The sequence below is a fragment of the Pinus tabuliformis genome, chromosome J (assembly GCF_031772625.1).
Source record: "Pinus tabuliformis cultivar Carrire ecotype Pingquan chromosome J, CPIR1, whole genome shotgun sequence".
NCBI lineage: Eukaryota > Viridiplantae > Streptophyta > Pinopsida > Pinales > Pinaceae > Pinus > Pinus tabuliformis.
Window position 1 is genome coordinate 124,883,656 of NC_142295.1, and position 17,944 is coordinate 124,901,599.

At 38.6% G+C, this 17,944-nt stretch overlaps 1 protein-coding gene across 1 annotated transcript; it reads right to left on the reverse strand.

Annotated features, from left to right (window-relative positions):
* Positions 1-15,639: 15,639 nt before the first annotated feature.
* LOC149225926 (major strawberry allergen Fra a 1.06-like) lies at positions 15,640-16,568 on the reverse strand. The gene is made up of 2 exons (XM_089377340.1): positions 16,341-16,568; positions 15,640-16,236 (listed from the first exon to the last, which is right to left on the reverse strand). Exons 1-2 carry the CDS (start codon positions 16,522-16,524, stop codon positions 15,935-15,937), a joined length of 486 nt encoding a protein of 161 aa, XP_089233466.1. The 5' UTR covers positions 16,525-16,568; the 3' UTR covers positions 15,640-15,934.
* Between the last annotated feature and the right edge of the window lie 1,376 nt (positions 16,569-17,944).

A 17,944-nucleotide genomic window follows, 5' to 3' on the forward strand; every position in this document is an offset into this window, starting at 1 on the left:
TCCAAACAATCAGCTTGTTAAGCATCCACCTTCCTTGATCGTCTGCCAACTTCGCGAACCACTCGTATAACTCAACCAAGAAGGAACATAAGAAGATTTCATTTATTTCTATGTACAAGTATCTATCCAACCACTGTTCTTTCATCAGTCGCGGGCTCTTGTTTTTTTGTGCTGCGAATTCATTGATCTTTCTATCCAACTAGGTTTCAATTTATTTCTTAGTTGGATTCCAATGATACGACATCACACATCTCTCACACAGATCCTGGTCCCAACAACGGAACCATTTTTTGGCTTGATGGGCCCTGACCCAAGTTCAACATTAGTAAGCCAAAGAAATCCATACACTACTAGCCCTTTCGGCATTAGCCCACGGAGCACGAACCGAAGTCTCACTCGAAGCAGTATGGGGGGATGTAGGAACCAAGTTTCCACACCCTGAGATGGTCGTGATGTCAGTCTATACTTCCTGATCCTGCCTTCGTGTAGATCTATAAGTATTTAGGGCTTATCGATGTCCCTTCTCTTCCGTCCTTTGGTACCTCCGTGAAGGTATTCGATTGATCTTCATGTAGCCCTAACCCGAGTTCCAGGGACTTACGCGCCTCTATGATTGAGTTACTGTATAAGTTCCCAAGTTATCTTAAGTGTTACCTAATTTACCATGCATTTACAGTTACCTTCATGTAATCCTTTACTCTTGCTTGTGTTCAAATTAACAGACATAATCAAATACATTCGTGCATCAAATAAGCATTATAATGTAAACCCAGATCGTAACATAACATAATCAGATGCATTAAATAGAGATGAAATACATATTGATTGCAGAATAATTCTCTTTATTGATATCTCAAGTTCAATATAGACTCTATCCACCCCACAGACACAGCTGTAGGGGTCCATGCACTCAGCTGCAGAGCCTCTACTTACTCTAAGACTTGAGAAAACTTAGAACTTGTTACCCAAAATGCTTGCTCTTGTTGCCACCCTCTTGTACTTTTTTAAGACTCCCTTTTTATACAATCCCATGGTCCACGGACCATTGGTATATCTTTACAACCGAAATGATACAAAACAAGGGCGCATAACCTTTTTACCTCTTCGCACTTCGCCACCGAAAAATGCGGAGTCTTTACATCTTTATTACAAAATTTGGGCCTTCTGCCCCAAAACTAGTTCTTGGGGGAACTCATTCCCAACATTCATCTTAAACTACAAGATCTCATGCTGCTACAAAGAAAAGGTATGGTTGATGGACTTCCTACTTTCCAAAATGTTCATTTAGATTGTGATGGATGTGCATTTGGAAAAATGCATAGGGAAGAGTTTCGTTTGAATGTTGGTAGGAAGAAAAGAGATATTCTGGAGTTTATGCATACAAATATATGTGGACCTATGCAGACTAAGTCGTTAGATGGTGCATATTATTTTCTACTCTTTACTGATGATTGCACTAGATTCTCCTCGGTATACTTTATTAGAAAAATACCCAAACATTTCAATGCTTTAAAGAATTTAAGAATATGGTGGAGAAGCATACACGAAAATTCATTAAGATTCTCTGCTCTGATCAAGGGGGAGAATACAAGTTGGGAGAGTTCATGAAATTTTGTAGGAATCATGGGATTATTCAACAGTTCACAGTACCTCACACTCCGCACCAGATTGGAGTTGTTGAATGAAAGAACATAACCCTTGTGGAATGCGCACAAAGTATGCTTCAAGGTAAGTGTCTATCCAATGGCTTTTGGGTTGAAGCCATCAACACTGTAGTATACTTGAAAAATAGGAGTCCAACTAAATGTCTTAACTTTAAAACTCCTTTTGAATAATTTTATGGATATAAGCTTGCAGTGAATCATTTAAGGGTTTTTGGGTCAAAAGCCTTTGCCCATATTCCCAAGGATGATAGGAAGAAGTTAGACCCTAAGGCCATGAAATGCATCTTTGTAGGATACTGCACTGAGTTTAAAGCTTATAATTTGTTTAATCCTTTGATTCATAAAGTGTTTGCGAGTCGAGATGTGCTATTTCATGACCACACTGAGGAAGGAAATAAGGAGAACAACCTTGAAAAGTGGCACATTCCATTATTGATGGAAGAAATCAGTGAGAACAATTAGCAACAACAGCAACAACTAGACCAAACTTAGCATACTGTGCTAGTTTGCTAAGCCAGTTTATGTGTAAACCCCTTGAAATTCATTAGGTAGCAATAAAAAGTGTACTGAGGTATCTTAATGGTACTTGTGATTATGATATTTTATACACTGATAGATCTGATGTTACTTTAGCAGGTTTTTCAGACTCTGATTTGGTAGGTAATGTGGATGATCGATGATCTATCACGGGTTATGCATTTAGTGTTGGATCTACGGTCATATCATGGAGCAGTAGAAAGCAGAGCACGATGTCTTTATCTTTAGCTGAAGCCGAGCACCAAACAGTATGTGCATCGACATTTTAAGCTATCTGGTTGAGGAAGCTTCTCCATGATATAGGAGAAGAGCAGAAAGAAACAACTGTAATCAAATGTGACAACGAGTTCCATTAAGTTAGCGAATAACACAGTGTTTCATAAGAACACGAAACACATAGATACTCAGTTTCACATTGTTAGAGAAAAGTCACACATAATTTTCTCACACAAAGTTGATATTTATCTCTCACCATCACATTGTGTGGTTAGAGTAAATAGTAGATATTTATTTTTTCTTTTCTTGCTCACACAATTTTCTTTTCACCACTTGTTTGGCCCCCTTTCCTCTTCCTTAATATGATGTTCAATTTTGATTCCATATGCCACGCTTGATTTCGTTTACCATACTTCCTGGTTTCGATTCAATATGTGACATCCATATGGTTATACTTAGGTTTTGAACTTGATTTCAGAGAAAACCATGGGTTGATTTTGAACTTGATTTCATAGAAAACCATGGGTTGATTCTACATACTCCGCTAGGATTCATTGCTCAAGTTTGTTAGTTTGGTGAAATTCGATTATTGTGTACAACATGGATTTCGAGTTGTGTACGTTCAACGAGTAGAGCGAGAAAATGGATTGAGTGAATTGACCGAACCTTGTAAATCAATGATGAAATGCACTAGTGTCTTATTTTATTTTTTTGGCATTGATTCAAACGAAGGTTTTTTTGAATTCTATTATTTTTAATAATCAGTATTGGAAACCATTCGCTAAGGATAGGTTATATTCCTCTGGAGTTGGTAGAGTTATTTTGAAGTGAAGATCTTCCTTAATCATGTCGGATCTGAAATATGTCTATCAATGTCCAGCTCAGGGTTTAAGTCCCTAATCCTCTGAGGCTTTGTGATCGAGAATCAGTGAATTAAATGAGATTTAGGTTATGACGATCAAGCAGAGATAAGATATATTATTTGGCCATTGCAGGGTACCTGCAAGATACCCCAAAAAGCGTCATCAGTGGTTGCATAGCCACAGTACTCGCAGACGCCTTAGACATAGAGATTGTAAGGCCCTCGAGACTTGGGCAAGCGCGCGGTGGGCGAACATCTCTTCACATGGTGGTTGGATGTGGGCACGACCCGGGCGGGCGCCCTTGCACGATGGGCGGGCGGCCGGACGAGTTGATGTGCGACGGGCATGACGAGCCGAGGCGCAGGTGCGGTCACCCGGCGAGCCGACGAGCCGGCAGATAGGCACGGCGAACCGAGGTGCGGTCACCCGAGCTGGCAAACAGGCACGGCGAGTTGAGGTTCGGGTGCGGTCACCCGACGAGCTGCGGACAGGGCGGCGAGTTGATATGCGGGTGCGGCCACCCGACGAGCCGGTGCGGTGGATAAACGGGTGACCCGTGCACGATGGGCGGGTGACCCGTGGGCGACCCGCGCCCGATCGGCGGGCGACCCGAGCGACAGACATGTGCAATGGCGGCACGGTTGTGTGGAGCGCGGGCACGGTTCGACAATAGGCGGGTGCAACTTAACAGGCGGACGTGGTTCACAATAGGCGGGTGCGCAGGTGCGAAGGAAGGGCGACCCGGGCGGGCGCCCCTTCACACGACGGGCGCAGCGATGCGACGAACAGCGGACGACCGGGCAGCAATGCGACGAAGGGACGAGCTGGAGTGCGACGTTACAAGGGCGCATATAACACTTAAGGAAAATATGCGATGGAGTATGGAAGCTTTATAATGGGCGTAGGGAGGCTTTGCACTTGGGCAAAGGCTGACCTACTAAACACTAAAGCAGGGGCTCCTAAACATGTTTTATGGGGTCGGCCTAAGGGCTTGACACCCTTCACCAAATGGATAGCCAGCGTATATATAGATGGCGCAGAGGCTTCATTTGGCCATCAAGCAGTTCGCTCTACATCTCTTTTACGACTTGGGAATAGGGGTAAAAGAGTGCGCAGTTTTGGACTGCGCATAGCTCATGCGCTGAGGTAAAAGGTGCGTAGTTTTACCGGAGCCTGACGTGGGTTGTACGAAGGTCGATTCTAAGGCAGTTTGGTGCAGAACCGAGTTGGAGGAGTTCTGGTGGCTCGGGTGAGCACGCTCCTACCAAGTGAGGTTGGCATATGGTTGTAAAGGCTGTCTTGCCATGATTGTAATATTTTCTAAGTGTTGGCCTTGGACTTTGCCAGGCACACTTGTATGATGTATTATTGAAGACTTTCATAATATATTATTATCGGGCAGACTTGTTCGGGAGTTGCCCCTCCCTTTATACTTGTGTGCAATTGTGTTTATCTTGGTTAATTGCATAATGGTTAATGAATGAGTATGGGCTTCATTAAGTATAAAGGTTAATGCTTTTACTTGGTTGAGAAAAACAAACTAAGTATGTTTATGTGAAAGGCGTAGTCCATGTGCATGAGTATTGTTAAAAAGAAAGTGTACGGTGGTGCCGCACCTCGTCGAACACGGTTGGAAGACTACCGTAGGCCTGGGGGCATGACAGGTGGTATCAGAGCAGCTGATCCGGTATTGAAGCTGCTACACACCTTTACCGAAGTAAAGGTGGTATCAGGGCAGGGTTGCTCATAAGGACTTGGATAAGGTTGTCCTGGTTGAAATTGAAGGTGAATCTGCTCGGTCTAGAGCTGGTGGGCAGGTTGTTCGTGACAGGTTCTTGCAAGAGAAGGAAGCCGTTCCACACGAAGTGAAACAAGGGTTGGTTCTATTGCAGGGAACTTGGTGAAGATGTCTATCTTGGAAAAATTGGGTTATGCTACCATGGAAGAGTTTGAAGAAGAAATACTTGCTACCATGGAAGAGTTTGAAGAAGAAATACTTGCTACCATGGAAGAGTCGAGTTAGCTAAGACAAGCATTTGCAGATTTTGGCAAAAGGTTGTCTGAAATGAAAAGCGCTCTTCGTCCCTTGGTAGAAAAAGGGGCCTCGGACCTGAATGAGGAAGAAGCCCTTCAATTTACAAAGGAAGGAATCTTACTTGAAGCAGAATTCAAGGAACTTGGGATAAGGCATGCCTTGAATCGAAAGAAAAGGGACTGCTTAGCCCTTGAAAAACAACTCGAAGACTTGAAGAGGGAAATCAAATCTAGAGAAAAGCAAAAAGAAGAAAGTGGGGAAGGAACCTCACAAACACAGGAACACTTAGTAATAGAAATCTCTTCTACCGATGATCTTCAAGGTGAAGCTGCAAGTAAAGAAGGCCCGAGTGCCACTTCAAAAGCAGTGGTTGATGAGGATTGTGAAAGGAGGGATCCAGAAAGAAACAGGTTGGAGTATGTTCAGATGAAGGTTGGAGGTGTTGATGTACTCACTATGGTGGATAGTGGTGCTTCACACAACTTCATGGGTGAAGATACTGCGAGAAGGATTGGGATGAAATTTGTACCGGTGAAGGCACAAATGAAGACAGTGAATTCTCCTCCTACGAACATTCTTGGTATCGCTGAGAAGGTGGACACTACTCTTGGTGAATGGACCGGGAAGGTGGACTTCACTATAGTAAGGATTGATGACTATAAGGCTGTATTGGGGATGGAGTTCATGAAACAATACAAGGCTATGGTCGTACCACATTTGAGGAAACTCTTCATTTATGATGGACGGGAAGATGTACCCATTGGTGTTCCAACCATTGGTGTGACAAAGCCTGATCGTAAATTAGGAGGAATGCAAATGGAAGATAAGGAGAAGGTAAACAAGCGGTTGTCCACTGTTGAGGCAAAGCTTGTGGAACAATCATTGGTCATTAGATCACTTTCAGATAGCATCTTGGACTTTTCAAGAAGGCTAGAGTTGGTGGAGGACGATGACGATGATGCTGATGAGGTGTATGAGAGGCCGAATATCCAGAAGGAAGATCGGGAGGCATATTTACAAAGGATGGAGGTTGAGGATCCTGACAGATGGATTGAATTGATTAGTGAGAGAGAGCCTCCTGGCTCTTCTCCCTCCACATCTTCTTAGATGACATAGAAGATGGGGCTCATTGTTGGCTGCTCAAGGCAGTGAGCCCTTAAGCATGTTTGAGCAGGTATGATGATCATGACATGCTGCAGAAAGATGGGGTTTCCATGGACCTGAGCATGGGATCGTGGAGATGAGTGTTGGCACATGACTAGGATGTGTAGCACTTGTTGATATGCATGGGCAGTTTGCACATGGAGATGACTTGATGGAGACGGGACCTTATATATGTTGCAGTGATGTTTGCCTTATATGGAGGGGTCTACATCATGGTCGATGTCAGTCTTGGTGGAGAGCTACTAGGATGGTGTGTTGTCGAGGACGACAACGATTTCGGGTGGAGGAGGATGTAAGGCCCTCGAGACCTGGGCAGGCGCGCGGTGGGCGAACATCTCTTCACACGGCGGTTGGACGTGGGCACGACCCAGGCGGGCGCCCTTGCACGATGGGCGGGCGGCCCGACGAGTTGATGTGCGACGGGCACGACGAGCCGAGGCGCAGGTGCGGTCACCCGGCAAGCCGACGAGCCGGCAGATAGGCACGGCGAACCAAGGTGCGGTCACCCGAGCTGGCAAACAGGCACGACGAGTTGAGGTTCGGGTGCGGTCACCCAACGAGCTGCGGACAAGGCGACGAGTTGATATGCGGGTGCGGCCACCCGACGAGCCGGTGCGGTGGATAAACGGGCGACCCGTGGGCGACCCGCGCACGATGGGCGGGCGACCCGTGGGCGACCCGCGCCCGATGGGCGGGCGACCCGAGCGACAGACATGTGTAATGGCGGCACGGTTGTGTGGAGTGCGGGCACGGTTCGACAATAGGCGGGCGCAACTTAACAGGCGGACGTGGTTCACAATAGGCGGGTGCGCAGGTGCGAAGGAAGGGCGACCCGGGCGGGCGCCCCTTCACACGACGGGCGGCAGCAATGCGACGAACAGCAGACGACCGGGCAGCAATGCGACGAAGGGACGAGCTGGAGTGCGACGTTAAAAGGGCGCATATAACACTTAAGGAAAATATGCGATGGAGTATGGAAGCTTTATAATGGGCGTAGGGAGGCTTTGCACTTGGGCAAAGGCCGACCTACTAAACACTAAAGCAGGGGCTCCTAAACATGTTTTATGGGGTCAGCCTAAGGGCTTGACACCCCTTCACCAAATGGATAGCCAGCGTATATATAGATGGCGCAGAGGCTTCATTTGGCCATCAAGCAGTTCGCTCTACATCTCTTCTACGACTTGGGAACAGGGGTAAAAGAGTGCGCAGTTTTGGACTGCGCATAGCTCATGCGCTGAGGTAAAAGGTGTGCAGTTTTACCGGAGCTTGACGTGGGTTGTACGAAGGTCGATTCTAAGGCAGTTTGGTGCAGAACCGAGTTGGAGGAGTTCTGGTGGCTCGGGTGAGCACGCTCCTACCAAGTGAGGTTGGCATATGGTTGTAAAGGCTGTCTTGCCGTGATTGTAATATTTTCTAAGTGTTGGCCTTGGACTTTGCCAGGCACACTTGTATGATGTATTATTGAAGACTTTCATAATATATTATTATCGGGCAGACTTGTTCGGGAGTTGCCCCTCCCTTTATACTTGTGTGCAATTGTGTTTATCTTGGTTAATTGCATAATGGTTAATGAATGAGTATGGGCTTCATTAAGTATAAAGGTTAATGCTTTTACTTGGTTGAGAAAAACAAACTAAGTATGTTTATGTGAAAGGCGTAGTCCATGTGCATGAGTATTGTTAAAAAGAAAGTGTACGGTGGTGCCGCACCTCGCCGGACACGGTTGGAAGACTACCGTAGGCCTGGGGGCGTGACAGAGATGGTCGGACTTTCTACAACGATGTTGCGTAAATCTTCTTTCATTTTATGTCATTTCTTGAATATGATTATGGCCAATTTCATGATATATTAATGTGGTTAGGGTTTCAAAATTGATTGGAGTGTTAATTGTATTGGCAATTTTATTTGTAGAATGGTAGCTTTATGTTGTTTTCCCTCGTGGATGAATGCTACTATGATCGAACTGTCATTTTGATTGTTTATTAGCTCCTGTACTTTCAAGAGCAATTGTATATTCAACTCATGAATTGGGGCTACACTGCCTTCATGTGTAACATTCCAGAGTTGTTACATACCCCCGTCTTCGTTCTTGGAATAATATCAGTCTTTGTGCAAAAAGGGAATACTGAAATTTTGAAACATTTTAAAAGAAAATACCTGTGAACGTCGAGGATTATAACTATTGTGTTTTTCCATATTATTATAATCAATCCATTATTATTATAAATTTATTGCTCGTTATAACTATTTGTTATTATTATAATATGGTTCATCTATTTAATCTAACAAACTTCGGGTTCCTTGTAGATTATAGCCCTGACTATTGAGAAAAGTCACTAATCCCGGTTAACATTGATTTGAAATCTCCGTATGATATTAGTGAGGTTTTCCTTGAGGGTGCAAATATATTTTCAATTGCGTACATGTCATGCTTGTATTTGTATGCAGCATGGTATTCTTGGTCCGTAGAATCTTAATATTAATTAAATTTATGGTTTCAGACATTAACTTTCACTATCATATTATTTAGTGACTTAATGTCTGAAACAATCAATAATAATATAAGTATCTATAAAAAAAAATAAAATTATTTTAATTATTATTAATAAAAATATAAAATGTAAATAATATATATATATATATATATATATATATATATATATATATATATATATATATAATGTTAATATAAAATTATTGATATAATAATAATAATAATAACTACTTGCTATTGAGGGAGGCCGGAGCGAGGGGTAATTTATTGCCTCGATGAAGAAATAGAGATAAAATTTGCATGGGGTTGGGGAAATCCACCAATAACCAGGCATAAGCATTAGCACTTTGGAAAGGCCTAAAGTTAGCTCTAGCAAAAGGCATTCGTCAAATAACTGTATTAGGTGATTCGATGTTAATCTTTCAAAATTTTCACAAAGCCAAAGACCTTAGTGAGAAAGATTTGGTTCCCCTCGATACTCAAGCTAGGAAACAAATTGAAAAATTTGTTACCGTATCCTTTTTCCACATTAAAAGAGAGAATAACAAAATTGCAAAGGAGAAAGCCAACAAAGAGACATGTCTTGAACAAGGTGTTCTTTTCCTAGATCAAGGAGATCCATTATTTCATTATATTCCATGAAGCCCATGTGGTATAATAAATTAGAGGAAGGGGGGTAGGACTACATCTTCATCATGTCCAACTTCTCACCCCAATCGGGTGGGGGGAGGGGCATAGCACAATATTTGAACCCAAGACCTCCGGTTCAATGAGATTTCATTCCCATGGCCATTGCCAATTGAGCTACCCCAAGCTAACTAGGAAGGGGATATATTAATCATCAAGTTAAGTTGGAATGATCGAGCCCCAACACATCCCCTAGTATTAAATATTAATAAAATTCAGCCATCAGTGATAGTTTTGGAGTGACAGCACATGATATGGATAACAGGGAAAAACTGCCCTTCGAGTGGCTATTAAACAAGGATCTCGTCACTTCAAAGGATAGTTGTTATCATAAAACATGTGAATTCACCTTTGGATATATAACCTTATAATCCAGTACCTCATTCCCCCGTTTGTGAAGTAAATGCGGAATGCATGAACATTGGTGGAAGGATATGCTACAGAACATAGGTGATATCAGAAGGAAAATGTGATTAAGAGACATTCAATGCAATTAAATGACATTGGGGAAAGCAAATGGCAACAGTTTTGGCTATAAATTGAGAGCAATAGGGACTGTGCTGCTTAGCATTAGAGTGAAATTTTGTCAGTTAACAATTGGCATCTCCAAACGTTGAAGGTGGTGAAATATTTAGGTCAGTCCAGGATGTGTTCATGCTAGAGGATAGCCTTGCCAGACTAGATAGAGTCAAGGAGCAGATTATGGTGGAAGCATAGTCACACTTTTCTTTGGTAATGTGGGAGGCAGAGGCTTTAAGGGAGGATGTGGAGTGACTATTATTCACTGTGGAAAACTTGGCCACCAAAGTTGACAATCTTAGCTCGAAGGTAGACGAAATAGAGGTGATGGTTGAAGCGGTAGTTATAGACATCCTCAAGGAGATTTTCATACTTCATGATCCTTCCTCTCTTGGAGCATATCATCAAGGCGAGCCTGAGGAGCGGATGATTCCAAAAATTCCTATGCAGCTAGTGGAAGAAAATGGCATTGCGTTGGGAGACAGTGGGCCACCAAGAATATAGATCTCTATTAGGATATTTATTTTTTATATATGTTATGTAAAACAATAGTATATAGTGGCATATTTTGGAGATTATATAAGATAAATCATGTCACAGGCATAGTAAGGAATAGGTAGGGTAGAACTATACTTACTTTTGAACAATTTTGGAATATAACAAAGGATGAATAATCCATGTATGCAAGGGTACTATCCTGTTTACCATATTGATTAATACACTCTAACCATTTCCTAAAAAAAAATTAATAATAACTACTTGTTATTAATGACATTAATATATTAATTATAGTTTAAATATATTATTAATCTAATAATAATATTCCAAGTAATAATTCATCTTAATATTAATGTTATTGTTGTGTTTTCTTTTTAGTTAAAAACCCATGGGCAATTTGAATTGGTGAGCTATCACAAGGAGCGCCTTGATTGTCAATCCAAATCCTTGTGGGCTTAATATTATTATTTTTAATAATACTATTTACATTAACATTAAAAAAATTATTAATAATGTCCAAGATAATAGTTTTATTAAAATTATTAATGACATATATATATATAAGTATAATCCACTTAATGGAATTGGTAACTTTGTACATACAACTATAATTATTTCACCATGTAGAACAACTATTTCATAAATGTCACAAGGGCGAGCTTACAACATCTCTCTAGAGACTTGAACCTACACAACTCGGGACATGAAACATGTGCCATACCACTAGAGCTAAGTTCCTTTGACTAGAAAAAATAAAAAAATAAAAAAAATAAAAAATAAAAATAAAATAAAAATAAAAATAAATTATATTTGGCTCTAAACCACTTGAGCTAACTCGTAGGGCAATATAAATAATATTAATATTAATATTAATAAATTGATATTATATTAATACTTACATTCTAATTATTAACAATATTATTACTATTAAAGTTTTCATTCATTTTAACAATATTACTTTCAACATTCTTAATAATATTAATATAATAATTATTGATGCAATAATGTTATTAATCATATTTAAATAACGATACTAACATTAATATGAATATTATAATAATAGTAACAATATAAATATTATTAATAATAATTTAAATAATATTAAAAACATAACACTGCAATTAATAACATTAATATAAAGAATGTGCCAAACAACATATAACATACATTAATGATATATGTATTGTAATGTAAAGTGACCATTGTTGATATATATTAACATTGTTGTCATTGTCAAACATGTTCAAACATGGTCAATTTTAGTCAACATGGTCAAACATGGACATAAATTCTCAATGTCACAATGGTGAATCATGGTCACAGTGATTAACCATTATGACATGGTGGAACATAATCATGATGGGCATCATGGTCAACCATGATGCACCAGAGTCATCTATAGTAAACATTGAAAACCTTGATTAACCATGTACATCTACACTTAGCCATGTTTTGACCATATGTAACCATGTTTTCCCAGCTAAACTATTGTCAAACATGGTTAAAAAAACTCAACCATCATCAAACATTGCCAACATGGTAAATCATTGTCACTCATTACTGTCCATATTCAACCATAGAAAATGTTATTTAGCCATAGTCATCCATGGTCAACCATGGTCATCTCTAGAACCATGGTCAATGATATTCAACTATAGTCAACCATGGTCAACCACATGTTGATCATATTAAACCATATGTCAGCCTTGGTCAACCATGGTTGAATATAGTTGGTCAACTATGGTAAACCATAGTTGGCTATAGTTCGTCAATCATGATCAACCATATGTCAACAATATTCAATCATGTTTTTTGAGCTAAACTATTGTCAAGCATGGTTAAATAAACTCATCTATTGTCATACATGGTCAAACATTGGCAACATGGTCAATCATTGTCACTCATGTTCAACCATATACAAAGCCATAGTCATACATGGTCAACCATGGTTGGCCATAGTCAACCTTGGTTAACCATGGTCAACCATAGTCATCCTTGGTCAATCATAATCAACATTTAAAATTATTTAATTATATTAATCAACAAAAGGTTCAATAACAAGGATTATTAACAAATTAAAATTAAGGTTTATTAATAATATATTATATTTAATAAGTTTCATAATAAGCTTTTCATTGTATGTGTTGAGTAAGAAATTCTCATCACATTGTGATGAACAAAACTCAATGTCTCAATATGACGAGAAAAGGAATCAATGTTGCAATATGATGAATAAAGGAATCAACGTTGCAATAAGAGAAGCAAATAATCATGACAACCAAATTATTAAATAATTTATGTTGCAATGTGCCAAACTAAAAAATAAATAACAATATGATGAACTAAAATCAATGTTGTAATATGAAAAACAGATAATATGTGGGAATGGGAGAAAAAAAAAATCCACATAAAAATATGATGAACAGAAATGAACATCACAATGCAACAAATAAAAAAAAATGTCACATTGTAATGAACAAATAACAATGTCACAATGTGATGGCATAGTCATACATAGTCAAAATTTGTCGTTAAACTTTATAATAAATGTTTAGCTAGTCAATGATGGTCAATATTAGTCAACCATAGTCAAGGATAGTCAACTTTTTTTACCCATAGTCATCCTTAATCAGCCTTAGTTAGTCATATTCAATATAGTCAACCGACCACTTTATTAAGCATAGGAAACATGGTCAATCATATTCCTCTAGTGTTAAACATTCCCAACCATGATTAACCATGCTCATGCACAGTCGATCATACTCGACCACAGGCATTCATGCTCTTACAAGCTTATCTGTGGTCGAGCAAGTTATCAGTAATCAAACATGAACAAGAAGTTCAATCATAGTTAACCAACTCAACAATGGTCAACCATGGTTGAAACGATCATTAGTAGTCAATCATTGTTAATGATAATTGATCATCATCAATCCTTGTCACCAATAGGCTACCATGGTCACCTACAATTAATCATCATCAAATCTTGCTCAACCATGATCAATCCTCTTTAACCTTGTCAACCATGGTCAGCCACCATCGACCATGATTGATCTTCTTTAGCCATCACCAAACATGGTCATCCATAGTCATCAAGGTTCAACCCTAAACAACCTTACTCAACCATATGTTGGCCATAGGCAACCAAAGTCAACCACAATCAACCTTAGCTAGCAATAGTCAACCATCATACATCATAAACAACTCGGGAATCCCTGGCCAGTAAAGGTCAAATATGGTCAAACCATTTTTATAAATGTGGTTGACCATGGTCAACCATTTTTGTAACATTGTTGTATTTAAAAAGTTGTGTTGCCTTAGCGTTTACCATGATTGATTATGCATTTTTTTTAAATTAATGTAAAATTAAATTTACATTAATCTAACATTGGTGATTCTCAACCACGGTTTATAATGGTCAACCATGGTCAACATTAATATAATAATGTAACAACTAACAACATCACTTTTACATTGTTACGTTTATGTAACATAAATATATTGTTATATTTATGGTTGACAATGGTTAAACTCAGCCAATCAAGTTCAAACACATTCAATACTGATCATCCTCTGTCAACTTTCTCACCTATGGTAAACCAAGGTTAACTATAATCTTCCCCTTAAACCCTAGTCAACCATGGTAATCATTATCAATCATGGTCAACTAAGGTCAACCATAGTATTCATTGTCAATCATGGTGAATTGAGTCAACTATGGAAATCATTGCTAATCATGTTTAACTAAGGCCAACCATCATAATCATTATCAACCATGTTCATTTTTTTACTGAGGTCAACCATGTTCTACCTTGATAAACAATGTTTGACCCTCTCTAACCATAGTCAACCTTATCAATCATGGTCAACCCCATCAACCATGTTCAACCATTAACTTAACCAAATTTGTAACATTAATGTAACCTTAATCATGGTTAGCAATTGTTGATAATGGTCAAACATTGTCAACATTAATGTAACGTTATTATAACATTGTAACAATGGTCAACCATGGTACACCAAGGTCAACCATAATCTTTCCTCTTAATGCCTCATTAAGCATGGTAATAATTATCAATCATGGTCAACTTAGGTCAACGAGAGACTACCTTAACCAACAATGGTCAACCCTCTTCAACCATGGTCAACCTCGTCAACCCACTTCAACCATTTTTTAACATTACTATAACATTAATATAATATGAACCATTGTCAACCATGGCTCATGTTGGTCAATCGTAATCAATATTAATGTAACATTGTTAAATCAATGCACTAATGATGTGTTGTTACATTAATGGTTGACCATGGTCAAATTGAGTCAACCTTGGTCAACCATGGTCAATCTCGTCAACTATGATCAAACTCACAAACTATTGTTAACTGTGGTCAGTGAATCCACAACACACACAAATCGATTGTCAACTAGAATAACTACATTAGTAAATGTGGTTGATAGATGTTGATCAACATCATTTTCTGTCTTTTATACACCAATCGATGTATGAAAATAAGCTTAATCAATATATATCAACCACATCTTTTATACACCAATCAATGTATGAAAATAAAGTTAATCAATATATATCAACCACATTTATTAAAGTAATTGTACTAGTAATAATATAATATTGAAAATAAGTTAACTGAAATCCATTTTCCTTTCCATCTACTAAAAAGCGAGAATAGATTTTACTTTTGATTGAACTTAGTTTTAAAATAGATTTGTGATAGACCTTAGTTAATTATGCCTAATAATATTTGCTACATACTTATTATGTGCAAAGATATATTCATGTTTGTCTCATGTGCAAAAGGTTTTTATTTGCTATAGATTATGAGAAATATACAACATAGTATCTTTGAAGATATATTATTTAAAAAAAACAATAATCATGACGCGGTCGAGTATGAGGTCTGTTTTTAGCAAAAGATTTAAAAATTGATAAATCTATAGGTTGAATCAAAACACTGGATAAATTCACCTTAAACCACAATGTACCGTGTGAATTTATATTCACGATCACAGACACTGGCACAGCAATATCAGGTACACTTATTAGAGAGACACACACCCATGGGATTAGACAGTCCCAAAACGACGAACTGACGAGAGGAATGCACTTCAACACTTCTTTCTTGTGCAGATACAATACACACCGCAGTAAACCTTTTATGAATAGACACACAAACGTTAATATATTATCTAGCAGTAGCAGTATAAGTTGGGGTCGTCTCTAAACAGACGTTAATATATCTAGCAGTATAATTTGGGGTTGGAGACGAGATACTGATCGATCTTCTTGAACATGGGAATGGCGTTTTCCTTGAACCCTTGTAATTTACGTTCATCAGCCTCAGCAGTTGGGTTGGTTTCGTAGTTGGTGATCCTGGTTACCACACATCCCATTTCTTCCCTGGGAGCCACTTTGACCTCAAAGCTCAACGCACTCAGTTTCGTCCCGAGAGGACCTCCTTCGATTATCGTAAACTTGAACACCATCTTCTCCTCATCGATTTCATCCACTTTCTCTTTGAAGTATCTGAAATCCTTGTTAGCTGCAATATGAGAAAGAAAAACATTACAAGAATCGATACATTAAAAAATTATTCAACACTGTTGTTAGGTTATGAAATCATAGTTGATTTTATAGGAGTAATACCAGGGGTGAAGTTGATCTGCTTGATGGTGCCCACGCCGCCATCTCCTTCAACGAAGGTTATAGATGAGAAGAATTCAGGAAAGACCCTGGGAAATAGGTTGTGGCCGTCTTTCACTATGGCGTTCCACAATCTTTTTGCCTCCACCTCACACACACACTCGTTTGTTAGAGTCCCAACCACCATGTTGAGTTACTTTTGCAACTCCGTCAACAAAGTGAAGTAGAAGCAGCTTGTTCTAGTGTGTGCACTGGAAGAGGAAAAGGAGCATATTTATAGATGTTAATTTACTTCACTTTCCCTTATTTTCATTTGAAAATACCTTGATTGCCCATTTAAAAAATATTTAAGAATTCAATGAAAAGAATCCATTTAAACAATTAACGGGGCTCCTATCCATCCAATTTCATAAATCAGCAATCAAAATTAAAAAACCACTTGGTGCTGGAATATTTTTGCATTCGCATGCTTATAATAAGAGAAATCGCAGTGTCACACTAGTTGTGTGGAGAGGTAGCAATCCAATCTGGCCCACAATTATTGATTTCCATGCTCATCCATGTTGACGTTCTTAATTTTTCATCATCTTTTGAGATACATATCAATGGAAACGAATCGTTTGAGTTAACATTGTGATTCACTGGTGATCTCATTTATGATAAAATTAAAATAAAAAATGAGATATCTCACGATTGCTGTTTACGATTTTTCTAATTATATATAGGATATTTACAAGTTGCAATTTCAAATGCAGAAATAAGGACACTTTGGGTGCATGGAGAGACATTTCCTTTGTCTTTTAGCAAGCAGAGCTGCCAAGCTCCAGTGCTAAAGATCCGGTCTAGATCGCATCTGCCTCCCCAGAGCAAGAAGAATAGAATATTTGCTTTTAGTTATTTTTTATTAATCTTTATGTGGATAGCTTTTAATTTCCAGTTTACAGTAATATATATGTATAGGCAAATAGCCTATGGATGTGGACATGATAATCAAGTTTATATAACTTGGATAAATAGACTTAGTATTTTTTGCTCTTCTATGGTTTATTTATATAAATAGACTTAGTAATTTTTGCTTTAGTATTTTTTGCTCTTCTATGGTTTATTTATATAAATAGACTTAGTAATTTTTGCTTTTCCATGGTTTATCATGAATTAGATAGTCAATGGTCTTGATTTTCCTGATAAGCAAGTTGAGACCACCTAACCTATTTTTATATTAGTTGTAACTTACTTATTTTCTAATAAAAGGAAAAATCTACTAGCCTTACGGAAAAATGATGATCATTAAAAAATATTGGGAGTCAAATGGATAACCGAAGATGCTGACAATCTAGCGCACAATTAATCACCAGCCTCCATTACATTTCAACCAGAATGGATAATCGAATAAGACAGATATGGAGATATACGATCTGGTTTTCGATTCCTGAAACTAATTTCTTCTCCAAAAATTGAATGGACCACGATTAAACTGCCATCTCAATGACGACTTACACCTAACATGGATGATGTTTGGCATGATTTAATAATCATGTTGGTTGACCCATCTTATTCAGTAGATACAAAATAAATAAATTAATTAAAAAAAATCAATTCCTGCAACC

What these genes read in the sequence shown, in the direction of transcription:
- LOC149225926 (XM_089377340.1), bottom strand. Translation starts at nt 16,524, where the DNA reads ATGGTGGTTGGGACTCTAACAAACGAGTGTGTGTGTGAGGTGGAGGCA. An exon ending in GCAGATCAACTTCACCCCTG is followed by an intron (nt 16,237 to 16,340) that starts GTATTACTCCTA and finishes CTCATATTGCAG; the next exon opens with CTAACAAGGATTTCAGATAC.